Raw genomic sequence first — 26,737 nt, forward strand, 5'->3', positions numbered from 1 at the left:
TTTCTTGTACCACCACTTATCTCACAAGTTCACATCATCATGCTTCACAACATATATTGCTATTCCCACAGCAAATTGGGTGATCATCTTGCCAAACCAGGAACAGGAAGCATACCAAGAAGAAGGGCTTCCTGCACCACGCAGGAAACTAGTGCCTGAATCTTGTTAAAGATGACGATGTATCTGTTCTTGAATCAAGCCCTGTCTTACCACCTCCACAGACAACCTCAGCAACTCCAGCACTGTCCACCCAACAATCTGGATTTCACAGCCTACCATGTTTTCCTTTCTGCCCAGAGTCCCAGTTGGGCATTACAAACACAGCCCAAAGTCTTACATCGTCAAACAACTCCAATCTCCTAATCAGCCATCAAGGCAGAAGCCCACAATGACATCCACTGAACACAGCCCGCTTGCATGGCTTGTACTGCATGAACAGAGTTGCTTCATGCCATTTTGTATGCTCCTGTATAGGACACTACCTGATCCCTGCCCAAGCACATCCCTGTACACTCTCCCATTGGAATCAGAAGGTGCTGCACCCAGCTGCACCACTGCTGAACAGGCAATAAACTCTTCACACAACTGTTGCTCACCTACAGTTGAGACCTACAGGCCAACTGAATAATAGGGTTTTTCAGCTGAATAAAACACAGGCCCATGCCCCCCCATACTTTCTCACAAGTTACCCAGGGCTCCACATAACAGGGTCTGACTGGTGGAGAGGGGTGTCCCAGGCTGTGTATGAAAAAAGTGACTCAGGAACAGTCAAGCTTTAGAAGACATTGGCAGGGATGCCTCAAGGACTAGTGAAATAGAGGCAGGACAATGTGTCACAACAAAAGATTCCTTGTATGGTACAGAGTGTTGGCATGACTAGGGTGGCATGGAAGAATTTAGGGGCTTCACACGTGAACACAAATTTCAGTATAAAGTGTTCTAACTCGGCTAGAAGTATGATTGAAAAAAGAAAAAGTGTGGACAGAGAAATGCTTATTTGTCCAGGGCCATAACCTTAATATCCGTTAGCCCAATTAACATAATAGTGCAAGAGATGGAATTCAGAAATGCAACCACTTTCACAAAGACTCCTTTAGTTTGTTTGCACATCACTGATTTTTAAAAGCCATTTCTCTCAGACCTCCCCTTTTTTTTTTGTTGAAAACAAAATGTTCTCTCATCAATAAAATGAAGTTACTCAGCAGATCAGGAGCTTCTTCGGAAAAGAATTTGGATCTCTGAGTGTTACTGAAAATGGTATCCAAGAAAACTCTCCAAACCAAATGATAGTTTAGAAAGCCGACATTGGTTTATTGCAGCGCTGGGTACATGGGGGATTTTTCCTCCTAGCATACACACCCAGTTGAAATCATGACAAGTATTTAAACAGATAACAATGTTAATTATTCCTACTGGTCCCACCCCTTAACTACCTATTGGTTAGTATCTTTCTTACTTCATCTTAACGATACAGTTGTCTTTTAATTCACTACGCATGCCCAGAGAGTAGGGGGCTTATTTGGGTTGGGGGCTTTTCTAGTTAGGAGGTGTGGTTTTTAACATTATAATGAGGTAGGTCAGCCTTAGGGCACCCATTTCACTGACTTTGTTGTTTGGTATGTAAATAATACCAAATCTCCAGGTTGTATATCAGTTGTTATCAAAAGACCCAGAAGCTCCTCCAAGGTCCTATATCTCAGTATACTGTTTATCTCAAGGTAAACAACATCAACATAATGAGAAACAACCAGTCACCACAGCCAGCCTGTTTCCAGGAAAATTAATGCATATTTCAGTTCATCTGACACAATATCTTCTTATCTGTACAGAGTTTGCACTTTGTACAGTCTGTTCTTTGTATGCTAACTAAAATATTTAAGTCTTTGGTACCACAAGAGTAATTTCCCACGTTAAAACAACAGATCCAATAATATATTATCCAACCACAGCTGATACACAAAAATATTAAGTCTCTAGTTTTTCTTCCTTTGACATTCAAATAGCCTGAAAGTAGGAGTGCTTCACAAACAGCTTATGTTGACCATGGTATCTGAGACTGGGCAATGCCTTATTGAAAGTTCCCACTGCGGAATAACCACTCAGCTGATCCTGCAGATATTTTTCACATTTGGTTCACATCCTCCCTTCTCAGTGGTTGCCTACAACCCTGGAGAAGACCAGAAGCCCTACCTGGACAAGTATCTGAGGTCTGCTGTCTAGCCATGCCCTGATCTTTTTTATATGGGGTACCTGTAGATCTTTCAAAACACTGTTTTCACAGAAGGTGTTCTGCTGCTGCTTCAAGCGACCTGTAAGGCAGCAGTAAAGCCTTCCCTAAATGCTGATAATTTTCCTTGAGCATCATTGTTCCCAGAGACAATATCACACCTAATGCTTATTTTCACAGCAGATCTGTATAAAAATCTTTGTAACTTGTCAAACATTTAATATAAAAAGTTTCTATGACTTGTTTTAGGCTTTGGGTTTTTTAATTTTATATGGAAGCTCTGCACTGACTTAATGGCTTTAAGGCTAGGCTGTTTTCTGTGAACAGGTTAGAGATGATGTTAAATTTTGTTTACACAGAAAATGAGTTACATCTTAGATGTGGCATGAATGAGGATCCCTGCATGGAAGAATAGTGATAGCATGCAGTGGTAGAAGTTTGAGGTATCTGAGATGGGAAAGACATTTCTGGCACGTGAAACAAACAGTGCGTTGGGTAGAGGATGGGGCAGATGTCCGGCCTCAAGACACATTTGTACTGCAGCAGCTACCCTGACATTCAGTGTGCTTCCGTCAAAATTCTGTTGTTTCATTTTAATTAGCCGCTGTTCCCCTGTTCCCTTCATAGATTTAAAAAAAAAAAAGAAAGAAAAAAAAGAAAAAAGGAACAAAGAAAGGAAGACAAAACTTGATATAAATCAAGTGTTGATCATTTGGGGAGGGAGGTAAGAGTTTCCTTTTAAGTCTAAAGGAGGAGGAGAGTAACACAAGAGGACACCAGAATCTGCCATTTACCTAGAGATTTCTCACTAAAGCTCTCAGAGACAATCCTTTAGTTATGTAAAAAGTAACAGGAACCCAGGTATTCCTGACTCCTAGCTCTCTTGCTTAGTCCAAAAGGAAATGCCTAGTACCTGGCTTTGTTCAGTTGCCTACTAGGCAGTTTTCCCTGCCTCTTCAGAGGGGCAAAGAGTGGCTCACCACTGCAGCAATTGCTTTTGCAGCTGTAAACTTGTTAGCAGGCCTCACTGACTAAACAGGTTTGGAAATGAATCTGCTAGTTTTCAGCTGCTCTGGCACTGGAAACATCCTGAGGTAAATCCAAAAATCCTTCTTATGTGGAGCAGGTGATTGAGTTACTGGCATTTCTTCCCTTTTGAATGGCACAGAATGAGACATTGGTGTGGTATCTACTGGTGTAAGCAGTCAGTGTCAGAGAAACGCTTAAATCTGTATGTGGGGTAACATATACTATTTATTGTTCTCAGTGTTACGTCTCTGCAGAGCTTCAGCTTCTGCAGAGCTTCAGCTCTGCAGCTTTGGAGACCTGCTGTCAGGCAAGGAGGAGGTAAAGGGAGCCACAGGGTCACAAGCGTGTGCTCCCAAGGAAGCTCTAGCAGCTTCTAATGAGCATGATCAGCTGCTCTTGACTCAGCGTGCCTGCAGCCTTTGCTGCGACGACCTGTTAATTAGGCAGGGCTAAGCACCCTTTTAGCTGGTGCTCAGGAGAGGCCCCTGTAAGAGGCAGGCCTAGACCACAGGTCCCAGAGTACAGCCAACAGTTACAGCAGTTTGTAAAGAAGGGGTCCTCAGTTGAATTTGTACCCCTGGAACAGCCTCAGACATGATACTGACATGCCACAGAGTACTTTCCCACCAGGTGTTGGAGTAGTTGTCACTGCTAGGTTAGAGCTCTGGATGGTGGGTGCAGCCCTCCAAGGCTGCAGGGAGTGCCTGCGGTCTCTCTCTGACCCCAGGTGAGATGGTTCTCTTCCTGCAGGAGGTATGCTGCCTTGGGGGATCTGTGCTGCCAAGAGGAGGAGTTACAGGAGGAAGTGAGCAGGCTGTGCAGCATCAGGGAAGAGGAAAGGGAGATAGACGGGATCTTCTCTGAGACTCAACAGCTTGAAGAGCCACCACCCCCAGAGAAGCTGGCAGTGTCCACCCCTAATATGAAGGTAAGTGCAGCCTCTGGAGAATGGCAAGGATGGAAGCTGGCGACTTCTGGCACGAAGAGGAAGGCTCCTACCTCACCTAAGTTTGTACCCTTACAGCTACAAACAAACAACTACAAAATAGGTTCACCGCCCTCAAAGTTGAAGAGGAGCCTCATGTGCCTTCAAGCAAAGGATCTGGTCCACCTGACCCTAAACCATGCAATACTACCAGGAAGAAACAGTGGTTAACTGTAATGGGTGACCCCTTGCTACAGGGGACAGAGGCACCCATCTGTTGACCTGACCTATCAACTAGAGAGGTTTGCTGCCTGCCGGGGGCCTGGATCCAGGGTATTGTGTAGGGACAGCTGAAGCTTGTCTGACTCTCTGACTACCACCCCCCGCTGATCTTCCATGGGGGCACAAATGATACTGCTAGGGGAAACTTTGACAGTATCAAAAGTGACTGCAGAGCTTTGGGGGCGGTAGTCAAGGGCCTGGGGGCGCAGACGGTGTTCTCAGTCATGCTGGTGAAAGGAAAAGATGTGAGGAAGAAGGCAGTAATGGTACATGTCAATAGTTGGCTGCGGAACTGGTGTTGGTGACAGGGTTTGGTGTTCTATGAGCATGGGACCCTGTTTGCAGACCAGTCTCTGCTTGAGATAGATCAGTAAGCAGGGCAAAGCTATTTTTGCCAATAAGGTGGCTGACCTCATAAGGAAGGCTTTAAAATCAACAAAATGGAGCTTAAGTGGGGTCACTTCCAGGATTTGCATATAAGCAAGGAAGTGCCTACAAGGCACAATTACGGAGAAATGCCCAAAACCCTGTCTAGGACGTGAATGTACTGGGGTGCCTCTTTAAAGTGCGTACTAATGCGTGCAGTGTGGGAAACAAACACAATGAGTTAGAGATTTGTGGGCAGTTGCAGGGCTATAATCTTCCTGGGATCACAGGGACATGGTGGGATAGTTCCCTCCCATGACTGGAGTGTTGCAACGAAGGGATATAGGCTCTTTAGGAAGGATGGGAAGCAAAGATGATGAGGGGGTGTTGCCTTTTATGTGAGAGAGCAGCTGGTGTGCATGGAGCTCTGCCTGGGGATAGATGAGGAGCCAACTGAGAGCTTATGGGTAAGGATTAAAGAGAGTAAAGGTAAAGGTGATACTATAGTGGGTGTCAGCTACACACCACCTGACTAGGAAGAGTAAGTGGATGAGGCCTTCTACAGACAGATGGGAGCAGCCTCACATTTGCAGGCCCTGGTCCTCACGGGTGACTTCCACCAGCCCGATATCTGCTGGAGGGACAACACAGCAGTACATAAGCAATCCTGGAGGTTGCTGGAGTGCCTTGACAATAACTTCCTCCTCCAAGTGACAGAGAAGCCAACAAGGAGAGGTGCTCTGCTGAACCTCTTACCCACCAACATCTTGTTGGGAATGTGAAGATCAAAGGCAGCTTTGGCTGCAGTGACCATGAGGTGGTGGAGTTCAGGATCCTGAGGGGAGGGAGGAGGGTAAAAAGCAACCTCACAACCCTGGACTTCAGGAGAGCAGACTTTGGCCTCTTCAAAGATTTTCTTGGAAGAGTCCCGTGGGATAAGGTCCTGGAGGGAGGAGGTGTCCAAGAAAGCTGGTTAATATTTGAGTACCACCTCCTCCAAGCTCAAGAGTCATCCATCCCAATGAACAGGAAGTCAGGCAAAAATACCAGGAGGCCGTCATGGGTGAACAAGGAGCTCCTGACCAAACTCAAGCACAGAAAGGAAGCATGCAGAGGGTGGAAGCAAGGACAGGTAACTTGGGAGGAATATAGAGATGTTCTGGGAGCCTGCAGGGATGAAGTTAGGAAAGCTAAAACTCAATGGAATTGAATTTGTCTGGTCATATGAAAGAGAACACAAGGGCTTCTGTAAGTATATAGGTGACAAAAGGAAGACTAGGAAAAACATGGGCTCAGTGCTGAATGAGATAGGGGACCTGGTTACATAGGACATGGAAAAGGCTGAGGTCCTGAATGCCTTCTTTGCCTCAGTCTTTACTAGCAAGACCATCCTTCAGGAATCCCAGAGGCCAGGGGAAAAATGTGGAGCAAGGAAGATGTACCCTTGGTGTAAGAGGATCAGGCCAGGGAATACTTAAGCAACCTGGACATACATAAGTCCATGAGCCCTGATGGGATGCACCCACGACTGCTGAGGTAGCTGGCAGATGTCATTGTGAGGCCATTCTCAATAATCTTTGGTAGATCATAGGGATTGGGAGAAGTGCCCAAAGACTGGAGGAAAGCAAATGTTACTCCTGTCTTAAAAAAGGGCAAAAAGAAGGACTCAGGGAGCTAAAGGCTGGTCAGCCTAACCTTGATCCCTGGGAAGGTGATGGAGCAGCTGATCCGGGAAACAATTTCCAGGCACATGAATGATGAGAAAATCATCAGGAGTAGTCACCATGGCTTCACCAAAAGGAAGTCATGCTTGACCACCTTGATAAACTTCTACAATGTAATGACTGTCCTGGGAGGTGAGGGGAGAGCAGTGGATATTGTCTACCTGGACTTCAGAAAAGACGTTTAACACTGTCTGCCATAAGATACTCACAGAGAGGGTGTTGATGTATAGTGCGGATAGGTGGATTGAAAACTGGCTGAATGGCTGCTGTCAGAGGGTGGTTATTAGTAGACCAAAATCTAGTTGGAGGCCAGTAACTAGTGGTGTATCCCAGGGGTCAGTAGTGGGTTCACTCCTGTTTAACATCCTCATTAATGATCTGGATGATGGGGCAGAGTGTGCCCTCAGCAAGTTTGCTGATGACACACAACTGGGAGGAGTGGCTGATGCACCAGAGGTCGTGCTGCCCTCCAGAGGGACCTCCACAGGCAGGAGAAATGGGCTGACAGAAGCCTCATGAAGTTCATCAAGGAGTGAAGGGCAAAGTCCTGCACCTGACGGGGGAACAACTCCACGCACCAATACATGCCGATGTTCATGTTCAACCCCAAGTTGAACAGGAGGCAGCAATGTGCCCTTGTGGCAAAGGTGGTGAATGGTATCCTGCACTGTGATAGGACGAGTGCTGCCAGCAGGTCAAGGGAGGTGATCCTTGCCATCCCCTCAGCACTGGTGAGACCACACCCGGAGTGCTGTGTCCAGTTCTGGGCTCCCCAGTACAAGAGAGACATGGACACACTGGAGAGAGTCCAGCAAAGGGCCAGTAAGATGTTGAAGGGACTGGAGCATCTTTCCTATGAGGAAAGGCTGAGAGAGCTGGTACAGTTCAGCGTAGGGAAGAGAAGGCACAGGGAGGACCTCATCCAGATATATAAATACCCGGAGGGAAGGTGCAACGAAGACAGAGCCAGGCTCTTTTCAGTGACAGGACCAGAGGCAATGGGCACAGACTGAAACACAGGAGGTGCCCTCTGAACATCAGGAAACACTTTTTTCTGTGAGGATGACTGAGCCCTGGCACAAGTTGTCCAGAGACGTTGTGGAGTCTCCCACAGTGGAGATATGAAAAGTCATCTGGACATGGTCCTGGTCAACCAGCTCTACGTGGCCGGCCCTGCTTGAGCAGGAGGTTGAACCAGATGACCTCCAGAGGTCCCATCCGACCTCAGTCATTCTGTGATTCTGTGTGATTCATAGGGCCAATCAGTTACATATCTTGATAAAAGTAATGACAAATAACTTCCATTTCCTTTTCAACCTTAGGCCTCACACGGTGATAAATTGCCTAATGCTTCTGCTGAAAAGGTCTCTAGAGTGCTGAAGTACCAGTAGTGACCAGGGTAAAGCTTTTTAACCAAATTCAAGTGCTATATGAGGGAGCAGAATTAGGCCAGTGAGTAATACTTACCAGATGATTTTGCCATTGCTTTCAACAGGGCTAGTATTTTAGATACGCATCTCTGAGAGCTCGTTCTGTGATTTACTTCTGCTATCAGACCTAGATCAGATTGTTCAAAACATGGGCAGTTCCGACATTTAGTATCCTGTGCACAAACTCTAAGAGGTGGAATCCCTGACTTTTCTAACTTTTTTTTTCCTTGCGATCATGCAAAACCTTTTGTGCAAATGTGTATCTTAATCCTTCTGCTCTTCCCAGAGTAGGGTGAGGTACGCGCTTATCATACTGTTTCTGTTGTATTGTCCTCTGATTTTAGAGTTAAGTATGTAGTTAAAATATGTACTATCTCACCACTGGGAAGTTACACACTATACTTTTATCAGTTGCAGAACTCCATCACACAGCAGTAAGCATGTCCCTGCAGAGCAATGACAGCAAAAGCAACAGGTGCTATTTACCGTGAGTTCACTTACCACAAGATGTCACCAGTGTCAAACATAAGAAAGTACAAAAACAACTTCACAGGCTAATTATTCAGGAACTATATTTGCAAAGCTGATTTGCAAAATACACATCCTGTCAAAATCATCACTGTTGTAAAAATTGGGCCTGTTAAAGCAAAATTTTTTGTAATACATACAAGTGACTGGTGGTACCCCAATGTATAGTTTTTCTAAAATCTCATCTACCACTGTTCCCTCTTTACTAGGCCAAAATTATTATAAATGTGGTGTTTGTTATTTGTGCCTCCTGCTGTGTATGTGCACATTGTGTCAGTGATACTGTTGCTGTGAATAACACTAGAATGACTAGAAAAACACTAGAAATGGAAGTTCAAGAGCTTCAGGCACATGAGAGGTCTTTGAAGCTAAGAGGGGAAAGAGATTCCCATCTGCCTCCAACTTTAAGTAGAAACATTCTCTTAACTGCATGTTGTGTCTTTGAAAATTTACCTTGACAATGCTGTGAAGTGAAACAAGATTTTTTTTTTTTTTTTCTAGAATTAATTTTGAAAGGGCAAAGCATATTCCTAGAACAATTTTTAGGGATGAGGTGTGAAACATTTTTCAGTGGTGTGTTTTGGCACATCCCATTAAGGTAACCGTTGACTATTCACAGTACTCATCCAAAACAAACTAAATGCCATCCTCCTGAGGTGTTTGCTGGTAAATACTGTATGCAGTATCACTCGAATTTATTTGGAAAACACAGTGTTGTAAGGCAGTGGAAAATTTGTCGTAGCTCTGAGGTGCTCAGCACGGTCACTATGTCTCAAGTCCCGCATCTTTATAGGGAGGCATCAGCAACCAAATACGACCTCTCAAATTGGCAGTCTCAGTCTTCCTGCAGACCAGCAAGGCAAGGCATACAGGTATCATGAACGGGGAGAGCTGCAGAGGTGCCTCTTTTCTTTGACATTTGTCTGTCCCATGACCTGATTTGAGTCTTCTTTAAAATATCTTTTCCAGATGCCCCAGTTACTGTTAAATCGCACAGAGTGCAGTCAGGCTGTTTGCTGCTTCCCTGTGGCAGCTCAATGAAAGTCTAGTTCTCTTGCCCTTTCCTTATGTCCTAATTACTGCAGTATCATTCTTTCCATAGGATCTGGCATTAGATCTGTTTCCTCCCTTGTCATCTACTAAGGAGCTATTCAGACATCAGTTTTACTGACTGCAGTTGTCACAGAGGGCCATAATATACCATGAATATTGGAAGTACTGGAACTAATTGCATTTGGATGAATAGTGGAGTGAAAGTCTGAGCAACATGAAAGCCCACCTGTAACTTCTAAGCGTAAGTGTTCAGCTCGGCACTGCCTAACTAGGCAGTAATGACAAAATACCTGGGTAGTGTAAAGTGGACGTACAATGGAGCAGTATGTGTTCTATTGTAGTCAGACTGTCTTAGCCTCACTTTTCCATCTACTTCATCTTCTTGTTGTACATTTGATACCACAGAGAACAAGCCTCTCACCAGTGCTGCCAGTTTCATGACGAAGCAGTAATAAACGCATTTTGGAGAATGTAAAGCGACAGTGTAAAGAGAGCTTTTGCCGACATCAGTGGCAGACACAGGGAAGAATGCAAAACTTGCAAAGCTCTCAGATCCAATCTCCACAATCTGTTATCTAAAGCAATTCTTGGCATTAGCGTGAGCAGTCACCAATGTCTCTCTATGTCTTTTTTTCTTACCTTTTTACAAACTCATCTTCTTAAAACAAACTGCGTGCTGCTCGGATGAATACACATAGGCAGAAATATTCTCCCTTTTCTGCAGAAAAAACTGTTAAGTAAATCTATAGTATTAACACAAGAGAGGTCTTTCCCTTTTTATTTGCGTTACACTGGTTTCTGAATTTATTCTGTCAACAGGATATACTAATGTATTGAATAGCAATATTCAAAATTCTGTGTTGCTTGTTTAGGATGAAGCTAAATGTAAGAATTCAGAGACTTGTTCCAACATTGCTATTCACATGGTGGAGCTGCCAAATGGAGATTTGATAAGGTAAACATCTTCTCAATAGCATATACTCACCAGAAAGGAGGGACATCAGTCTCATTCTGTGCCCAGTCTTTCTCCTATCCTAGCTGACCTCAGAAAGTAAAATGTTAATGCATTATCATCTGCAGTGAGACAGAGCACAGGGGAAAGAACAGTGGAAGGAAATAACTGAAATATGAGGCCAAGGTACCAAGAAATTGAACAACTGGATGCAACTTGAACATACACTTGTGAAAAAAGACAAAGAAAATCCCATCCACACGCTTTACAACAAACCTCAAAAGAAAGAAGGACTTGCAGATACTGTGCCATTTCTTATCAGCTTTGATTGAAAGAAAGCCCCCAGCCATTATTTGTTGAAAGAGCAGGTTCTGCAGTGATATCTCTGATCTTCCCAAAGGAAGAAGCAAAATGGCAGAGGACTGTGAAATCCAGCTACTCAAAAGTTGAGTTTCCATTAAGACTGTTCTTGAAAGGCACTTGAACATTGCAGCTGAAACGGAGGTTCAGCCATACACATTTCTGCCACCAAGAGGGGATGTCCCTGCCCCCCTCAAATGAGTGACATGCTGAGTTATAGACAATTGTCATCGTATGGCTATGTTGGTCCTCAAATGTAATGGTTACGACTTGAGGTATTTGTCCTAATTTTAGAGCTACATGAACCAAAAGGCCAAAAGCCAGAGAAGCTTCACTGAAGCAGGAAGTGCAAATTTCGTATCTGAAAAAAGCTGGGAGCCCACAGTACCAGCAATCTTCATATCTAACTGAAGGTCCTGCAGTACGTGACTGGCAAGAAGAGGTAATACAGATGCCTGATTTCGTAGAAAGATATGGGGCAAAGCCTTGCATGAGCCAAGAGCCAGGGACCAGGGCTCTTGGCTATGGAGGATTTTTGAGTTTTTAAAACTTTCATCCCATATGCCCTTATGCCATGTCTCCAGCATGGGGTCATCTGCGCCTTGCACAAGGGCTGGAGGCTAATCTTTCCTGTCCTGAGCCTGGAGTTCCTATTTGGAATTGAGTTCACTGGGGACTGGGCTGAAGTGGATGCAGGGATGGCAAATCCACCTACACTGAGATCACTGTCACAGACTGGGTCTTCACTAGGAAGAGGGTTTTTGGCAGTCCTGTGGACTAGTCAGAGCTCAGTGGCTGTCTCATTTCTTATGGGATCGCTGCATGCTACAGTCCTATTGCTTTTCCTTATTGTTGCCATGTGCGTGTTCTTCTAAGGTTGGCATTTTATTCTGTTTTTCCATTATTGCAGAAAGCATTGCATCTTGCAGAACCATACAAAGACCCAAGTCTGCTGCAGTAACTCTTCATGATCAGCCTGTTGGGACAGGCCCAGAGGTGGGGGCCTCTTCATTCAGCTCACTTTGCATGTCATGGGATTGCACCAGAGGCCCCTTGGTGGCCTCCTGGAAGGGGTCTGTAGTCCTCAGGTGTGTTCTAGCATGTTTGTGTCCCTCCACCTATTCGTGGCCCTCTGCTCTCTTGATGTCCCCCCACCCCAGCCATGTAAGGCTCGTTATGATGCCTGGTAATGTTCAGAGGCCTGAATCTGTCTTCTACTTTTCTTTAATTACTTTCCATTCACATTTGAACTTTACTTAATCATTTCATTCACTATTATTAAAGAATGTTTTATCCATTTTATTACTGTGCTTTATATTTACATGAAAAAACCCCATACATGTATAGAGGTGTATATATACAAAATAGTGTCTGTAAGCATAAATAAAATATATACTTATACTATTTTGTACACTCCATTATATACATACATTTCTATGTATGTGTATATATATGTCTTGGGTGCTCGTGTGTCTCGCTAAGGATGCAGGTGCACAGCAGCCCCTTGGTATGGAGTCATGGCTACTTTAGAAAGACCAAAGGCCCAGGCTTTACTGCAGAGCATGATGTTATACGGCATGGAATAGGCCTTTGGTCGATTTGGGTTGTCTGTCCTGCATGTATTCCCTTCCAACCCCTTGCCTATTCACTCGGGGACACACAGAGAGAAACAAAGACTCGATGCTCTGCATTAACCAGGGGCTACCCAAACATGGTGGAGGCTCAGAGGCCAAGGCCTCACACTGTTGGGTATGGTTGGGACCGGCCATGTCTGGCACCGGGCAGCCACGGCCTCTCCTCACAGAGGCTCCCTCGGCAGTCCCCCCGCTGCCAACACCTGGACACAGACACCCAATACACCAATGCACTGGGCCAGGGTGTCTGGAGCGGCACAGGTGCCTGGGCAATGACAGGCAGCAGACTAGGTGGAGGGACTGTGGCCGGTGGAGGAGCCGTGGCAGGGACATCTGCCGAGAGGCTTTCCAAGGCCTGTCTCCTGGTCAGGGCCTCTGCATTGGCGGCTCCCCCCTCTCTTTGCTCGCATGGTATGGAGACAGTGCAGGGATCCGTCTTTATCCTCTTACAGGTGCTCACTCTCATCACGACCCGGCAAGGCCCTGCAAGCTGGCTCGCCCCAGAAGGAGCCATTGCCGTGTCCTGGGTGCTCGTGCGTCTTGTTGAGGATGGAGGCACGCAGCAGCCCCTTGGCACGTGGTGGGGCCACTTTGGTGGCTGAAAATCCCCTTGACGATGCGGAGCCAGAGGGGCCGAGTGGGCCAAAGCCCCATGCAGCCCCAGCCCCTGTCACCCAGAGCCAGCGCCCCCTCCTTGCCCACAGAGAGAAACAGAGGAAGCCTCGGTGCTCTGCAAGCACTGTTCAGCACCGGCTAGAACGCTGGTGTGTTTTCAACACTGTCTAGTCACAAACGCAAAGCACCGCGCCAAGTGGGCAGCGGGGTCTCTCTCCACCCCCCCACTCCCCTCAACATGTGATGAACTGACAGCAACCCCCATTCCCTGTCCACCTGCGCTGCTCGGGGGGAAGAGGTAGGGAAAATCAGGAGTGAAGTTGAGCCCAGGAAGAAGGCAGGGGTGGGGGGAAGGTGTTTTTAAGATTTGGTTTTATTTCTCATTATCCTACTCTGATTTTGATTGGTGAAAAATTAAACTAATTTCCCCAAGTCAAGTCTGTTTTGCCCACGATGGTAATTTGTGGTGTTTAGTTGCCGGCTGGGACTAAACCACGACACCGGTGTCCTCACGAAGCCTCCTCAGGCTTTTCTCCGGTTTCTTTGCCCAGGGTTGGTCTTCAGTCTGGCGGTAGTTGTGGGCTCCCTCCAGAGACGCCTCAGCACAGGCATCTCCACCCTGTGAGTACAACACTGGTACAGTGTGGACACGGCAACAAGAGGTGCCAGTGGGTCAGGGTGAGCACGGGGAGGCTGGTGGTGCTCCCCAGCAGGAGACCCTGGCTCCTCCAAAATTGCTGCTCCTCAGCTTGGGAGAGACAATCCCCCTATGCAGGGCTCTGCCCTTGAGTGCTGCTAAGCCCAGGACTCCCTCTTTTTCAGGAAAGAAGTCATCACCTTGAAAATGAAGAGGCTCTTCACGATCCTGATCTTGATGACCCTAGGGGCTCTTGGTCAGTATTCGCCTCCTACCAGCGGAGGCACAGAGGCACGGAGTGCGAGCTTCAGTGTGAGGGAGTGGAGCTGGTCGGGCCCTTCCAACCTCCCACGTCTGCAACTCAGGGAGCTATCAAAATGCTCACTACGCGCAGAGAGGGGAGGGGAAATGGGGCATAGCTGTGGGGCACCCAGCGTGCCCGGAAACCAGGGCTGTGCAGAGCCCCGAGGCCCAGGGAGAGGGTCCCTGCTTGGAGCCACAAACTCTCTCTGCACCCTTTCCCCAAGTCCTCAGCCAGCCTCTTGCCACCATGGTGTGGGAGGAGACGGTGTGACTACAGGAATCGTTAGAAACCCTAGTAAAATAACTCCCTCTCGGTGATGTGACTTACAGCTCACGCCTGCTGCGGGACCTTGATGCTGATGTGGACGCTGTGGACAAAGGATGTACCACAGGTGAGTGACTGCAGTTGTGGGACAGGCAAGTCCCGCAGAGGAGCAGTGTTGGCAGTGGGTGGGTAAGTCACCCTGTCACCAGTTCCAGGCAATGACCCAGGAAATCAGCAGCAACTTCTGCCTTCCTTTCCTAGAGCCACCGGCTCGGGAAAGCCCCGGCAGCTCTGGGACTCAAACGGAGAGCCTTTCTCTTTCAGGTGCTGCTGGGGCAGCCTGCAGCCAACCTGAGGTCCCTGCGGTAAGAGCCCTCTCCTTTCTCCCGGCCTGCAGCACATTTGGTGGGGTAGCGGTAGATGAGCCCGTGCTATTTGCACTCACTGGCACAGCACCAAGGGTCATGCCTTTCGGTCCTGCCTGGGCCTTTTGGGAAACCTGGAGGGGAAGGGAAGTACTCACAAACTGGGGAAAGAAAAGGGGGCTCGAGCCCCTCTGTCTCTGCTCCTCCCAGGCTTGGAGGCTCCGGGAGGGGCTGGGCAGCTCTCTGACAAGATCTGCTTTCCCGGTGTCTGCAGGAACACGCTCGCTCTGTGGGGGGAACAATCGCAACAGACGCAACAGCTGAGGGATGAGGTGGCACACCTGGCTGCAGAGATCGGCACTATGAAGAAGGTGATCCTGCACTTTGGGAAAGGGGGCTGGGACGAGCAGGGCCCAGCACAAGGCGCTTCCTGGGCCAGTTGGTGGGCTTTTCCTGCTCGGCCATCACACCCATCCCTTGCCAGGGGCTGCTGGTTGAGCTTCTCCGCTGTAAAGCCCCTTCTCCTGGCCAGGTCTGATGTGGTCATTTCCGTTGTTCCTTTGTGCCTTTCCCAGGAAGTTCAGCAAATGAGAGAGGCAGTGTCTGCAACCACACAGATGTCTGACTGGGCTCTGAAAAGTGCAGGTACGGGCAGACCTCGGACCCAGGCAGTCAGCTCTTGTGCTGGGCTCGTGCTTGGCGTTCCCGAAAGCAGGCTGTGCTGCAGACTCTGCTCTCCAAGGCAGAGGCAGCTGGGACCAAATCACGGGGCCCAAGAGCATGACTCTGGCAGAGCAGCTCCCTTGGGCTCACGCCAGTCCTGCCTTCGGGATCCTGGCTGGTGCCCCTGGCATGCCCCTGGCAGCATTTTTGCCCTCTCCCACACCGTGGAGCTTTCCTGGGGAATGAAAGTGTATGGCTGGGTCATCCTCTGCTGTCCACGCAGTGGGGCCTTTCCTTGGGTCTGCTGCCCTTCCTGTGGGGCCTTGCTGTCTCCCAGTAGCCGCACACCTTCTCTTGGTGCGACTGGGAGAGAGACACTCTTACTGGGCACGGGATCCCCTCCTCTTCCTGGGGCACCTCTGAGCGTGCAGTGCAGTGTGCAGGGCTGGCAGGCAGCCTTACAAGTCACCTGCAGCCACAAGGTCCACTTAGACTGGGGCCTCTTGCAGTCAGCTGCTCTCTTCTCCCTGCAGGGGCTGCCATCGACCTGCACAGATCATCCAGCAGCTCTGCATGGCTCTGCAGGGTGTTTTGGTTCCTGTGTGCTCCACCTCTTCTGGATACCTTTGTGCAGGTACAGCAGCAGAAGCCATCAGTGCTGCTTCTCTTGCCTCTTACAAGGTTGGGGCAAGCCCTGGGGCTTCTCCCCTCAGGCCAGAGGTGTTGCTCAAGGCCATGGCACTGCTCACTGACACCTGAGGTCGCACACAGGGCTTGGCTCCCTAGAAAAGAGCAGTTGCCCTCAGAAGGGGGCTGAGCTGAGCTGAGCTTCCTGCCCACCATCCCCGGTCACTGCTGGGTGAAGGAGCTTCTCCTTGTCGACCCCATTTCCCTGCCACACCTCTGATTGTCCCTTTCCCCAGGGGGTGGTGGAGGGTGGGGGGAGGCTGCAGAGCTGCTGGCCAGAAACAGAGCTTTCTTGAAAGCCCTGACTCGGGTGCAGGGTATCAGATGTTTCCCACCGGCTGGCTGTTTCCCTCTTTTCCCGTCCGGGAAGACGGCGGGGTACTTCTCTCTGCTTCCCAACGCGCCATTCATTTTGAGCACAAGCACAGCCCACAGGCACAGTGCCGCCAGTGCTTCTGCCTGCATGGGAGCACAGTGGGCCCCATCATGCCCTCACATTCGTTGCTCTTGCCCTCTGCTTTCAGACGGATGCTTCCCCGGGATATTGCTGGCCTTTCCAAGGGTCTCGGAGTGAGGTGCTAATCCGGTTGCCTGCACAAGTATGACCAACGGCCGTCACCATACAGCACACCTCCAAGATAGCCTCTCCGCTGGGGACTGTCAGTAGCGCCCCCCGAGATTTCACGGTCTCAGTAAGTCTCTGCCGGGCACTGGGGGCTGGGACCTGGCCACGGGAAAAAGCTGTAACAGAGACTTGCTGCTCTCTGCGCATCTGCAGAGATTGGTGTGCTCCCAAGCACGGCCGTTCCCCGAGGTGAAATTTCAAGGGACACACGGGGTGTTGTCAGCCCTCCTTAGACTTGCTCAGTGCATTTTGGCCCAGCACCTCCGGGCCCCTGAGCAGCACACAAGGAGGAGACTCAGCCCAAACTCATCCTGCGCTGGACCATATTGGAGCCGCAGGAGTGGGGTGCAGATCAGGGGCAGGATCTGGCATGAGTGTTTCCTCGTGGTCGGGTTGAGCCTGACGTGCTTCCCTGGGCTTTATCTCCAAGGGACTGGATGAGGAAGGCAAGGATGAAACTCTGCTGGGGACATTCACCTACACCGCGCATAAAGAGCCCACCCAGACCTTCCCTCTGCAGGTACAGGAAGTGCGTGCGGGCAAGAGGCCAGGGCAGAAACGCCGCTTGGCCAGCAAGTCACTTGCAGAAGGAGTGTGCATGGTCCCTGCAGGGGCAGGGTCCCCACCCTGGCTGAGAAAAACAGTGGTGGGATCGGGAGGGACAGTGGCATCTGGCAGGGCGGCAAAAGCAGGACGAAGGCCGCATTGGCCCCCACAGCCGACTGGGTCCCTGGAGCTGCCTGGCTGCACCCGCTGGGCAGGCGGTGGCAGGGAGGATGCCCAGCACCTTGCCCCAGCAGCAGGAATTTCCCCAGGGCCCCGCTTCCTCGGCACCAGCGAGCCTCAGGTTTCCACAGCTGCCCGCCACGCTCTCTAAGGCCAGGCGTTTTCTCTGCAGGGGCACAGGGGTCCATTGCTGCCTGGGTGGGAGAAGGGAAGGAGGGAGAAGCTGCCTCTACGGCCGGGGCATGACCTGGTCCCGGAGCAGGGGCCAGGCTGGCAGAGGAAGACGCACAGAACCTGCTCTCACTCGTTACACCCCAGCAGTGATGCTGCTTTTTGTTGTGGTTTCTTTGCAGAATGGGAACCCCAGAGCCTTTCGGTTTTTGAAACTTGGCATACAGAGCAACTGGGGAAAACCAGGATACACTTGCATTTATCGCGTGCAGGTGCATGGGAAGATCGTGGGATCGAGTGCCATCAGCCAGACATGTGTGGAGACCCTCCCTCACTAAGGATTAAAGAGGAAAATGGAGAAACAGACCAGAGGGATGTGGCTGTTAGTCTGGTGCAGAGCATGGTGTTTCAGAGGCCCTCTCAAAGCAGCCAACTTGTGCCTTTTGCAGGCTGAGGCCTTCCTCAGGCTTTCCACTTTCTCTCCGCCAAGGGGATGCGTCCTAACGGAGCGAAAGGAGGCGACACTCCCGTAGCCTTTCCTTGCCTAAGGTCCTCGACGAAATCCTTTGGCACGAGGGCCGGCCCCCCATCTTGGCCCGGGAAGGAGTCATCGGAGCCTGGCAGCGTTTGGGGGTCCTGATCCCCAAAGCACGGGCCCATGCCATTCAGGGGGCACCTTGGCTCTGGGGACAGGGTCTGGTGGGGGCCCACATGGGGTGCAGCCATGTCGGGGACCCTTGAGGGCTGTCTGAGGTGGGTGAGGGGGCCTGAGCAGCCCGACCACCAGGGCGGCGGGAGTTCCTGGCTCAGCTCCCCGTGCCCATGTGCGGCCCCAGGCACAACTCTCCGCTTCTGCCTTCTGCCTTCCGCTTCTCTTTAAGAGAGCCACCGTTCCCCCAGCCTGAAACGCAGAAAAACAGCCAGCTCCTGGCTGAATGCTGTACACACAAACATCTGCCTTTGTCCGGGGGGATTTACCCAGTTCAGCTCTACAACTTCAACAGCCAGTACGCAAGGGTGTGGACCTACACCCATTCCTCGCACACTGGTGTCAACTCTGAAGCCTCAAGCTGACGGCTCCACCGTCACCCCTGTTACTCTGCTGACTATAGCAGTAGGAGGCCTGAAGACCAGCGTAATGTCCCTCTCACTCCATCGGGTGCAGCTCTGCGGGAAAGCTGGGGCACCCCTGCTCTCCTTCCACCTTGCTTTCCTCATTTGCCTTTGAATGTAATGTGGGAACAGGCAAGTTCAGGTGCACAATTACATTGTCATCGAGCTGATTCACAGGACAGGGTGGGGGAGGTTAGTGGGCTGCTGCGTTACAGTTCCACTTCCACTGTCCTCTGTTGGCAGGGAAATGGGATGGCGTTGGTGCAAGCATCATTTCCCATGGAAGTCTCTGTCAGAAATGCTTGGAAGAAAAGCATCTGCTCAGCTGTCTGCAAAAGGGCGCCTGTAGGCTTAGAATCATACAGTGACTGAGGTAGGAAGGGACCTGTGCACAGCAGCCCCTGGCCCATGCCCGGGGCCACTTTGGTGGCCGGAGCTCCCCATGACGATGTGGAGGCAGAGGGGCTGAGCAAGCCAAAGCCCCATGCAGCCCCAGCCCCAGCCTGGTGTCACCCAGAGCCAGCGCCCCCTCCTTGCCCCATGGGGACCCCCTGGCTGGCAGGGTTGGCCCTGCCCAGGCAGGGGGAAGGCAGGGGGCCCTGCTCAGGATCCTCCCTAACGCTGTGCTGCTATCCCAGATGCCCAGTGCCCTCAGGGCACCCTGTGCCCCCATGCAGGGACCCTCCTGGTCCCCCGGGAGACTACAAAACACACAGCAAGCACCCTCCTTTCTCTAAACAGGCTGTGGTGGGTTCACCCCAGCACAGCGATGCCCAGCCAGTCCCCAAGCAACAGCTACTTTGGAAAGACCAAAGGCCAGGGCTTTCTTGCGGAGCACGATGCTACATGGCATGGAAGAGCCCTGTGGTCAATTTGGGTCGGCTCTCCCTGCTGTGTCCCCTGTGTCCCAACCCCTTGCCCACCCGCACAGCCTACTCGCTCGGGGACACACAGAGAGAAACAGAGGAAGCCTCGGTGCTCTGCAAGCACTGTTCAGCGCCAGCTAAAACGCTGGTGTGTTTTCAACACCGTCTACTCACAAACGCAAAACACAGTGCCAAGTGTGCGGCGGCGTCTCTCCCCGCCCCCTGCCCCCCGGCAGCTCTGTCTGTGATGTCACAGCCATGACCTCACACCGTGCGGGGCCAGGCCTCTGAGAAGTCAAGACTGGCCGCCCTGCACCACGCCACTGTGGGCCACAACCTCCCGCCTGGAAGGAGCTTGCCTTGTCCTGGTGGCCGTGCGCCCGTGGCAGGCGTTCTCCTCCCAGCAATCGGTTTGGGGCTCTCGCGGCCTCCCCTGGGCAGGCGACACTCCAGCAGCGGAAGGAGGACACACAAGCTTGCAGGGAAGCTTCGTTTCTCCCCAGGATGAGGAGGAGAAAGGCTCCTGCAAGAGCACAGGGCGCTGCCCTCTCAAGGAGGAGAGCTGGCAGCAAGGGATGTGCAGCTGGGGCTACTCAGGTCATCGAGAACAGGTACAAGGGTTTGTTCCTCCTGGGGACATCAGCTGGCGGGTGGGACCCACAGAGCCTAAAGCGAGGCTGGGGGGACGCGATGGAGAAGCCGGCGAGCGCTGTGGGCAGTGCAACAGTCCCAGGGCTCGGGAAACCCGCCACGAGTGGCAGTCCTGATGGGTCTCTCCTGAGGGAGAGAAGCCTTGGGGGTGTTTCGGAGAGGGCTCTGGCCCTTGTGCTGCAGGGGCCCTGGGAAGAGGTGGGGGCTTTGGAGGAGGGCAGCTGCTCCCCACTCCCCAAAGAGCGCCAGGCCTCTGAGATGCCTGCCCAGAGGCAGGTTGGTGCTATGGGGGCCGGGGGGCAGTCGCGGTAAGGAGCATCTGTGCCACCCCGCTCTGCCGTGTCTTCTGCCCTGTCTCACCACAGCAGGGACGTCTCCTGGGAGGCTTCCCAAAACCTGTCTCCTGGCCAGGGCCTTGGCTCGCATGGCACGGAGATGGCGCAAAGCAGTGCTCCGTCCTTCTCCTCCCGTAGGTGCACCCTCTCTCAGGAGGACCAGGGCACCAGCTGGAAAGGGCCAGCACACTGCAGCTGTAGCACTGGAGAAAACGAGCGTAAGTTCAGCGCCGCCTTTCACGCCACGTTTGCACCAAGCCTGCCTGACTCAGCCGGGACCTACGGCCCTGCAGAACCAACGTCATCCTGCCCCAAGGGAGGCCTGGGGCCACCTCGCCAATGTGACCATGACGGAGCGGGCTACCGTGTCTGTGTCTTTGTGGGACACTGTAGTAACCACGGGGTACCCCAGTACAATAGAGGCCAAGGGGCCAAAGCCTCGTACCACCCTGCCTCCCCAGGCACGCTGTCAGTGTCCTGCCTGCGAGGGGGTCCTGCCCGGCCCTCTGTCCCCCACTCCCAGGGGGTCTGCACCCACCTCCCCGCAAGCGTCTGGCACACGCCCTGACGGGCATCCTCAGGAAGGCCCCTCAGGCTTTTCTCCGGTTTCTTTGCCCAGGCTTGGTCTTCAGCCCTGCTTACCGCCTGGCAATGGCCGTGCTCTCCCTCCAGAGAAGCCTCAGCACAGGCATCTCCACCCTGTGAGTACAACACATGTCCCGTGTGGCCATGGAGGCGGGGGGGTGCCAGTGGGTCAGGGCGAGCAGGGGGAGGCTGGAGGTGCTCCCCACCAGGAAACCCCCTGGCTCCCCTATAAATTGCTGCTCCTCAACTGTAAGAGAAAATCCCCCTGTGCAGGGCTTTGTCCTTGGGCACTGCTAACACCAGGACTTACTCTTTTTCAGGAAAGACATCATCACCCTGAAAAAGGGGAGGCTCTTCACGATCCTCTTCTGGATGAGCCTAGCTGCTCTCGGTGAGTATTCGCCCGCTGTCAGCGGAGGCACAGAGGTGCGGGTGTGAGCTTCAGCATGAGGGAGAGGTGCTGGAGTGCCCGTGGGGCCCTTCCAACCTCCCACCTTTGTGGGTCCGGGAGGTCACAATATGCTCGCTGCATGCAGGGGAAATGGGGTGTAGCTGTGGGGTGAAAGCATGCCTGGGAACCAGGGCTGTGCAGAGCCTCAAGGAGCAAGGCAAGAGTCCCTGCTTGGAGCTGCAGCCTCTCTCTGCACCCCTTCCCCATGTCCACAGCCAACCTCTTGCCACCCTGGTGTGGGAGGAGACTGTGTGGCTACGGGGTCTGTTAGAAACCCTAGTCAAGTAACTCAGGCTTGGTGATGTGAATTACAGCTGGTGCCTACTGCGGGATCTCGCTGCTCATGTGGATGCTGCGGGCAAAGAATGTGCCACAGGTCAGTGGGACAGTAAAGTCCTGCAAAGGAGCACTGCTGGCAGTCAGCGGGTGGGTGGGTGAATCTCCCCGTCCTCCGGTTCCAGGCAGTGACCCACAGAAGCGGCAGCAGCTTCTGCCTTGCCTTCCTGGAGCCACCAGCTCCAGGGACTCAAACGGAGAGCCTTTCTCTTTCAGGTGCTGCTGGGGCAGCCTGCAGCCAACCTGAGGTCCCTGCGGTAAGAGCCCTCTCCTTTCTCCCGACCTGCAGCACATTTGGTGGGGTAGCGGTAGATGAGCCCGTGCTATTTGCACTCACTGGCATAGCACCAAGGGTCATGCCTTTCGGTCCTGCCTGGGCCTTTTGGGAAACCTGGAGGGGAAGGGAAGTGCTCACAAACTGGGGAAAGAAAAGGGGGCTCGAGCCCCTCTGTCTCTGCTCCTCCCAGGCTTGGAGGCTCCGGGAGGGGCTGGGCAGCTCTCTGACAAGATCTGCTTTCCCGGTGTCTGCAGGAACACGCTCGCTCTGTGGGGGGAACAATCACAACAGATGCAACAGCTGAGGGATGAGGTGGCACGCCTGGCTGCAGAGATCGGCACTATGAAGAAGGTGATCCTGCACTTTGGGGAAAGGGGGCTGGGACGAGCCAGGGCCCAGCACAAGGCGCTTCCTGGGCCAGTTGGTGGGCTTTTCCTGCTCGGCCATCACACTCGTCCCTTGCCAGGGGCTGCTGGTTGAGCTTCTCCACTGTAAAGCCCCTTCTCCTGGCCAGGTCTGATGTGGTCATTTCCGTTGTTCCTTTGTGCCTTTCCCAGGAAGTTCAGCAAATGAGAGAGGCAGTGTCTGCAACCACACAGATGTCTGATTGGGCTCTGAAAAGTGCAGGTACGGACAGACCTCGGACCCAGGCAGTCAGCTCTTGTCGTGCTGGGCTCGTGCTTGGCGTTCCCGAAAGCAGGCTGTGCTGCAGGCTCTGCTCTCCGAGGCAGAGGCAGCTGGGACCAAATCACGGGGCCCAAGAGCATGACTCTGGCAGAGCAGCTCCCTAGGGCTCACGCCAGTCCTGCCTTCGGGATCTTGGCTGGTGCCCCTCGCATGCCCCTGGCAGCATTTTTGCCCTCTCCCACTCCGTGGAGCTTTCCTGGGGAATGAAAGCGTATGGCTGGGTCATCCTCTGCTGTCCACGCAGTGGGGCCTTTCCTTGGGTCTGCTGCCCTTCCCGTGGGGCCTTGCTGTCTCCCAGCACCCACAGACCTTCTCCTTGTGCGGCTCGGAGAGAAATGCCATCAAGAGTCATGGGGATCCCCTCCTCTTCCTGGGGCACCTCTCAGCATGCAGTGCAGTGTGCAGGGCTGGCAGGCAGCCTTACAAGTCACCTGCAGCCACAAGGTCCACTTAGACTGGGGCCTCTTGCAGTCAGCTGCTCTCTTCTCCCTGCAGGGGCTGCCATCGACCTGCACAGATCATCCAGCAGCTCTGCATGGCTCTGCAGGGTGTTTTGGTTCCTGTGTGCTCCACACGTTCTGGATACCTTTGTGCAGGTACAGCAGCAGAAGCCGTCAGTGCTGCTTCTCTTGCCTCTTACAAGGTTGGGGCAAGCCCTGGGGCTTCTCCCCTCAGGCCAGAGGTGTTGCTCAAGGCCACGGCACTGGTCCAGTGCCTGACACCTGAGGTCGCACACAGGGCTTGGCTCCCCAGAAAAGAGCAGTTGCCCTCAGAAGGGGGCTGAGCTGAGCTGAGCTTCTTGCCCACCATCCCCAGTCACTGCTGGGTGAAGGAGCTTCTCCTTGTCGACCCCATTTCCCTGCCACACCTCTGATTGTCCCTTTCCCCAGGGGGTGGTGGAGGGTGGGGGGAGGCTGCAGAGCTGCTGGCCAGAAACAGAGCTTTCTTGAAAGCCCTGACTCGGGTGCAGGGTATCAGATGTTTCCCACCGGCTGGCTGTTTCCCTCTTTCCCGGGACGGCAAGACGGTGGGGTACTTCTCTCTGCTTCCCAACACGCCATTCATTTTGAACACAAGCACAGCCCACAGGCACAGTGCCGCCTGTGCTTCTGGCTGCACGGAAGCGCAGCGGGCCCCATCATGCCCTCGCATTCATTGCTCTTGCCCTCTGCTTTCAGCCGGATGCTTCCCCGGGATATTGCTGGCCTTTCCAAGGGTCTCGGAGTGAGGTGCTAATCCGGTTGCCTGCACAAGTACGACCAACGGCCGTCACCATACAGCACACCTCCAAGATAGCCTCTCCGCTGGGGACTGTCAGTAGCGCCCCCCGAGATTTCACGGTCTCTGTAAGTCTCTGCCGGGCACTGGGGGTTGGGACCTGGCCACGGGGAAAAGCTGTAACGGGGACTTGCTGCTCTCTGCACATCTGCAGAGATTTGTGTGCTCCCAAGCACAGCCGTTCCCTGAGGTGGAATTTCAAGGGACACACGGGGTGTTGTCAGCCCTCCTTAGACTTGCTCAGTGCATTTTGGCCCAGCACCTCCGGGCCCCTGAGCAGCACACAAGGAGGAGACTCAGCCCAAACTCATCCTGCGCCGGACCATATTGGAGCCGCAGGAGTGGGGTGCAGATCAGGGGCAGGATCTGGCATGAGTGTTTCCTCGTGGTCGGGTTGAGCCTGACCTGCTTCCCTGTGCTTTATCTCCAAGGGACTGGATGAGGAAGGCGAGGATGAAACTCTGCTGGGGACATTCACCTACGCCGTGCACAAAGAGCCCACCCAGACCTTCCCTCTGCAGGTACAGCAAGTGCGTGCGGGCAAGAGGCCAGGGCAGAAACACCGCTTGGCCAGCAAGTCACTTGCAGAAGGAGTGTGCATGGTCCCTGCAGGGGCAGGGTCCCCACCCTGGCTGAGAAAAACAGCCAGGTGGGATCGGGAGGGACAGTGGCATCCGGCAGGGCGGCAAAAGCAGAACAAAGCCCGCGTTGGCCCCCACAGCTGACTGGGTCCCTGGAGCTGCCTGGCTGCACCCGCCGGGCAGGCGGTGGCAGGGAGGATGCCCAGCACCTTGCCCCAGCAGCAGGAATTTCCCCAGGGCCTGAATCCTCGGCACCAGCGAGCCTCAGGTTTCCACAGCTGCCCGCCACGCTCTCTAAGGCCAGGCGTTTTCTCTGCAGGGGCACAGGGGTCCATTGCTGCCTGGGTGGGAGAAGGGAAGGAGGGAGAAGCTGCCTCTATGGCCGGGGCGGGACCTGGTCCCGGAGCAGGGGCCGGGCTGGCAGAGGAAGACGCACAGAACCTGCTCTCACTCGTTACACCCCAGCAGTGATGCTGCTTTTTGCTGTGGTTTCTTTGCAGAATGGGAACCCCAGAGCCTTTCGGTTTTTGAAACTTGGCATACAGAGCAACTGGGGAAAACCAGGATACACCTGCATTTATCGCGTGCAGGTGCATGGGAAGATCGTGGGATCGAGTGCCATCAGCCAGACACGTGTGGAGACCCTCCCTCACTAAGAATTAAAGAGGAAAATGGAGAAACAGACCAGAGGGATGTGGCTGTTAGTCTGGTGCAGAGCATGGTGTTTCAGAGGCCCTCTCAAAGCAGCCAACTTGTGCCTTTCGCAGGCTGAGGCCTTCCTCAGGCTTTCCGCTTTCTCTCCGCCAAGGGGATGCGTCCTAACGGAGCGAAAGGAGGCCACACTCCCGTAGCCTTTCCTTGCCTAAGGTCCTTGAGGAAATCCTTTGGCACGAGGGCCGCCCCCCCATCTTGGCCCGGGAAGGAGTCATCGGAGCCTGGCAGCGTTTGGGGGTCCTGATCCACAAAGCACGGGCCCATTCCATTCAGGGGGCACCTTGGCTCTGGGGACTGACTTGTGGCCATGGCTGGGACCCTTGAGGGGTCTGAAACTCCAGCACCAAGGCTCCTGCCAGAGTTTCACAGGCCCTGCAGTTACTCCAGTCCCAGGCCACGTCGGGTCTAGGCTTTGGCCATATCGTCCACCGGCAGCTGTCACAAACCCACACCAACTCACTCATTCGGGGACCTTCTCCCCATGTAATACACTTGCCTGTGAGCAACCTATTAAGTACCGCTCCTCGTGTCAAAGGAAAAGAAAGGCAAAGAAATCACTTAGGAGAGGCAGCCCTGCTCCCTTTGGACACCTCTCCCCGCAGCCTGCTCCAGGGCAGCCATTTCCTTCCCCTCTCTCCTCCCACCCTGACATGTCTGCTCCTCTCTCTCAGCCCTCCCCACCCTTTAGGAAACACCTCTGATTGGGTCAGAGCCACAACACCCTTTTCTGATTGGTTCTATTCTTCACATGGTGGGTGGGGTCGGTTCTGGCCCTTCTCCAGCTGACTGGAGCAAGCTGTGACCGGCTCAGGGCAGTCCCAGACTTCTTCCTGCACAGCGCGGCCTCCAGCGCCCCAGGGCACTGTGAGCCACCACCTCCCGGCTGGAGGAAGCTCGCCGGGTCCTGGTGGCTGTGTGGCCATGGCAGGCACGCTCCTCCCAGGAATAACTGGGCCCACACAGCTCCTGGAGAATGGCTGCGAGGGCTCGTTCCTCCTCGCGGCATCAGCTGGCAGGTGGGACACACAGAGCCTAATGGAGGGCTGCGGAGACGGTACAGGGAAGCCAGCAAGGGCTGTGGGCAGAGCAACAGCCCCGGAGCTTGAGCAACCTGCCGTGAGTGGGGAAAAGGCTCACCAGATCCACTGATATATTATGCTACCACAGCTGGTACACAAAAACATTAAGTCTCTAGTTTTTCTTCCTTTGACATTCAAATAGCCTGAAAGTAGGAGTGCTTCACAAACAGCTTATGTTGACCATGGTATCTGAGACTGGGCAATGCCTTATTGAAAG

The 26,737-nt window shown here is 52.7% G+C and overlaps 2 protein-coding genes across 2 annotated transcripts; both read left to right on the forward strand.

Annotated features, from left to right (window-relative positions):
* The first annotated feature begins 2,043 nt into the window (after positions 1-2,043).
* Positions 2,044-17,905, forward strand: LOC132320690 (uncharacterized). The gene is given in 12 exon segments (XM_059833528.1): positions 2,044-2,207; positions 4,007-4,184; positions 6,541-6,685; positions 13,677-13,746; positions 13,948-14,091; positions 14,396-14,457; positions 14,906-15,066; positions 15,271-15,340; positions 15,892-15,992; positions 16,570-16,737; positions 17,101-17,190; positions 17,750-17,905. Coding segments are annotated over 12 exon segments (1,509 nt in total).
* A 2,698-nt stretch (positions 17,906-20,603) lies between these two features.
* LOC132320691 (sperm-associated antigen 4 protein-like) lies at positions 20,604-25,383 on the forward strand. The gene is made up of 11 exons (XM_059833530.1): positions 20,604-20,750; positions 21,152-21,233; positions 21,438-21,508; positions 21,883-21,944; positions 22,121-22,161; positions 22,436-22,532; positions 22,739-22,808; positions 23,364-23,464; positions 24,047-24,214; positions 24,578-24,667; positions 25,228-25,383. The coding sequence occupies exons 1-11, from the start codon at positions 20,633-20,635 to the stop codon at positions 25,381-25,383; spliced, it is 1,056 nt and encodes a 351-aa protein (XP_059689513.1). The 5' UTR covers positions 20,604-20,632.
* The last annotated feature ends 1,354 nt before the right edge of the window (positions 25,384-26,737 follow it).

Source organism: Gavia stellata, chromosome Z (genome assembly GCF_030936135.1).
Source record: "Gavia stellata isolate bGavSte3 chromosome Z, bGavSte3.hap2, whole genome shotgun sequence".
Classification (NCBI taxonomy): Eukaryota; Metazoa; Chordata; class Aves; order Gaviiformes; family Gaviidae; genus Gavia; species Gavia stellata.

What these genes read in the sequence shown, in the direction of transcription:
- LOC132320691 (XM_059833530.1), top strand. Translation starts at nt 20,633, where the DNA reads ATGGCGCAAAGCAGTGCTCCGTCCTTCTCCTCCCGTAGGTGCACCCTC. An exon ending in AGCACAGGCATCTCCACCCT is followed by an intron (nt 21,234 to 21,437) that starts GTGAGTACAACA and finishes ACTCTTTTTCAG; the next exon opens with GAAAGACATCATCACCCTGA. An exon ending in TTCTGGATACCTTTGTGCAG is followed by an intron (nt 23,465 to 24,046) that starts GTACAGCAGCAG and finishes CTCTGCTTTCAG; the next exon opens with CCGGATGCTTCCCCGGGATA.